At 40.4% G+C, this 3,388-nt stretch overlaps 1 protein-coding gene across 1 annotated transcript; it reads left to right on the top strand.

Moving 5' to 3' along the window:
• Positions 1-2,686: 2,686 nt before the first annotated feature.
• Bfra_000187 (putative ankyrin repeat-containing protein) lies at positions 2,687-3,388 on the top strand (the record flags this gene model as incomplete). Its single annotated transcript, XM_037330632.1, has 1 exon — positions 2,687-3,388. The coding sequence occupies one exon, from the start codon at positions 2,687-2,689 to the stop codon at positions 3,386-3,388; it is 702 nt and encodes a 233-aa protein (XP_037196965.1).

The following is a 3,388-nucleotide window of genomic DNA, read 5'->3' as shown; positions in this document are numbered from 1 at the left end:
AAGAATGGATTCTATTTAAAGTTGATATATAAATATTTAGATTAGTGATTGAAAGATGATTATCAGTTCATGATTTTCTATTCAAAGAAGAGCTAGATCCAAGGCGAGTATAGAAAGCTAGAGGAGGGCCTTCAGAAGGAGATCACTAATTCTCATTGTGTTAGACATTACGGGAAATCATGAGGGCAGGGTAAGCTTGAAAGCAGCTCTTATACATGCCTATACACGTATAGTTCAGTAACTAAATCGAACAAAGATTATAATTCCCTTGATTATAAATTCAGTGGCATACATTACGCTTGGTCTTTTCACGCTAGAAAGTCATCAACTGTACAGCTTCTCTTATATAAGAGTTGCTTCTTTCTTATATAGTTAGCTCTCTAGACTCGTATACAAAGCAATAATTAGGACTCAAAAAGCGTGAGTACTACGTTGTACGTTTTCAGGTTGCACAAACACTAAGTTTACAAAAATAATCATTTTCCAGTTTCTGACTTCTGAACTGTTTTTCTTGAAAGGTGATTGGAAGTTTCTGAATGACCGAATGCTAACTAATCTCTATTTAGCCTAGCGTTAATTTTGACTTTCTTACATGAGCTCCGATATGAATACTATTATTCAACTAGCTTAGCATTATCACTGAGCGAACGATTTTAAAACATTAATTTCCTGGTTCTAAACCCCTATTCTAACATTGGCCACTGCCTATTCCATTTGACTCGTGTTATCCGACTAGGTAAGTTTGCTCACTAAGTGTTGGTACTCCCACCAGCTACATCTGAGGCAAACGCTTCAAGAGATGCCACGATGTTTCAAAGGATACACTATAGACGCTACAAACGCTACAGGATATCGCAATATAACACAGGACTTAAAACACAATACCATTTGCTCTAGCTCCACTTTATAGTTTTAAGTATCAACTCTAATGGAATCATCGCCTTCGTCAATTTAGCACCCCGTCTCCATTAATTTTCACACTAGAATATCGTAGTTGGAGAACTGGAATAATAAGTATTGCCAATCCATCAGTGGGTATAGTAAAATTATTCGATACCTCACAACTTACAAGTTTCGGTCAACAATGAAAATATCTCAATCTTATTCTCAACTGTTTCTATATAATGAAAGATTTTCTAAATAATTTATGAAACATTGATTGAATACTCACCAAATGAGATTTGAGCGAGAATATTATCTCAAAAATTGGATTAATTGCTAGTTTTTTTCTGTTTGCGAGGTGCTAATTGTGTTAGTATATACACTAATGATCTGAAATCTCTTTTGATTTAATATTAAAGATAGATCTGTATGTACTGTATGTTTACTACTCAACTTTGTAGATCTACTATACGTATGTCTTACATTTTGTGATTTGCATAGGTGCGGAGCCTAGTAGGCATATGATTTAAGGCTATTAACTACCATGCCGACAGCATCAACCTTCGCTTGTGCCATATGCAATGCCAACGCACTATACCGATTTCTAATCTAAGATCGCAACCATCTTCATTTTGTTCAGAGTTTCCATTCTATACTATTCAAGGAAGAACACTAGGAAGTTGAATAGAAAACATCTTGAGTTAGGATGGCAACTTGATTTCAAAAGCAGTGGGGCTATATTGTTTAGAACCGATTGTTTAACATCGAAGACTGTCTTGGGCTCCATGCTTTAGATTGATGTAGGAAGGAAAGTTCGCTATATCTCTTTATAATGTATCCCTTGTCAAGTGTCGAGTCAGAGCCAGATCTTTTGCAGGCTGTCAAGGATCAGGTGTCTGTTTGTGGAAGGTATCAAGTGTCAAGCGGAATCCTGTATAACGACGAGGTTGACTGTAAGAGTGTCAAGTCTTGAGCCAAAGCCAAAGCCCTTGTGAGTTGTTAACGTAAGTTGTCAAAAGTCAGGTGTCTGCCTGGTCACAAGGCAGGGAATTAAATAGTCAGGTGACTTTCAAATAGCGGTGGCGTTGGCTGCCATTCCTCTGTTCTAGTGAAGCTACGTCGCAACACCCTCGTTGGATTACCACAATGTCTACCACACAGCTCCAACAAATGCGAGAGTATCTTATCGGCCCCCTAATAACTCGATTAAAAGTTCTTTGCCAGCGCCACGGACAGGCTGAGATTTCGACTTTCCTGACCCAAACCCGTACTTAGGCTACATGTAGGACAGATCCCTACTCATTGCTCAACACCAAACGCATCGTTGGATCCTTGTAAGATTAAAGAGATAAGAGTGCGTACTATGCTAGTCTTGTTTCAGCTAAGGCCTGTATTTCAGCTAAGGCCTATATTTCAGCTAAGGCCTATATTACAGCCCGTAGGTGACCCCAGTAGGCTTATTGTTCCCATTCTCCCGTGCTGAAGAATCAGTTTTTACTACTGAATCATAGGAATGGAGTCCAAACAGGATATTCGAGTCTGTCTGAACTTGGATTACTCGAGTTGTGCCGAGCGACGGAGACTTCAAAATCGACTCTCGCAGAGAAAATTCCGCAGTAAGCATCGAAATAGCTTCCTCAACCATCTTTAGTGGATCAATTGCAATCACTAAACCATATATTGCACAGAAAATAAAGATAAGGAGCGGCGAAATCAATCCAAAAATCTTCTTGGGTCAAACACGAACAATATAGCGGCGAACCAACATACTGGACTCGAAATATATTCCTCTCCGAGTCCAAACATGAAAGACACAGTCGCTTCTTATCCCCCTGTTGGAAGTGAATACGATAGCGATCTGTTCAACATCCAAACATTACTTTGGCAACCACAGACACTGCAAGCATTTGATGTTCATTCCTCCTCGGCCTTGAATGGAAGCTGGGCTGAGTCTGGTACAGACCCTAACCGACTAACCTTTGATACGCCGTTAATGGATCAGATAACCAACGCCAGTATGACATCGCCTGCCATTTCTCTTGATGGTCCATCACCAGCTAAGAGTTTCGTAACTTTGGAGAACGATCCTCATAACTGGAATCCTCTCGTCAACTCGTTAGAATCCAACCGCTGTACCTTTCCCAAAGCCAACAACTATTCTTCGAGTATAACGCCAAAGTGTATATCTAAGCACAGGTCGTCTGAGAAGACCTTGGGTGCATCGCCCTCGCTTGAGCCATTATTACATATCAGCGCTAGGAAAGGCGATTGTGATGTTCTACGGACCTTGCTAAAGTACAGGTCGGATATCAACATGCGAGATAGCAATGGACGAACAGCTTTACATGTCGCGTCGGAACATGGGCACCAAAAAGCCGTTTCATTACTACTGCGTCATGGGGCTGATGTAGAGGCTTTGGATCTGGAAGGGAAGTCGCCGCTATATCTCGCGGTGGTCGCATCTAAAAATGAAGTAGCCAATGTTCTGCTTAGTTATAAGTATTGA

Source organism: Botrytis fragariae, assembly GCF_013461495.1.
Source record: "Botrytis fragariae strain BVB16 chromosome Unknown tig00000001, whole genome shotgun sequence".
In the NCBI taxonomy this organism is placed as follows: Eukaryota; Fungi; Ascomycota; class Leotiomycetes; order Helotiales; family Sclerotiniaceae; genus Botrytis; species Botrytis fragariae.
This window is presented reverse-complemented; position numbering and strand designations above follow the sequence as displayed.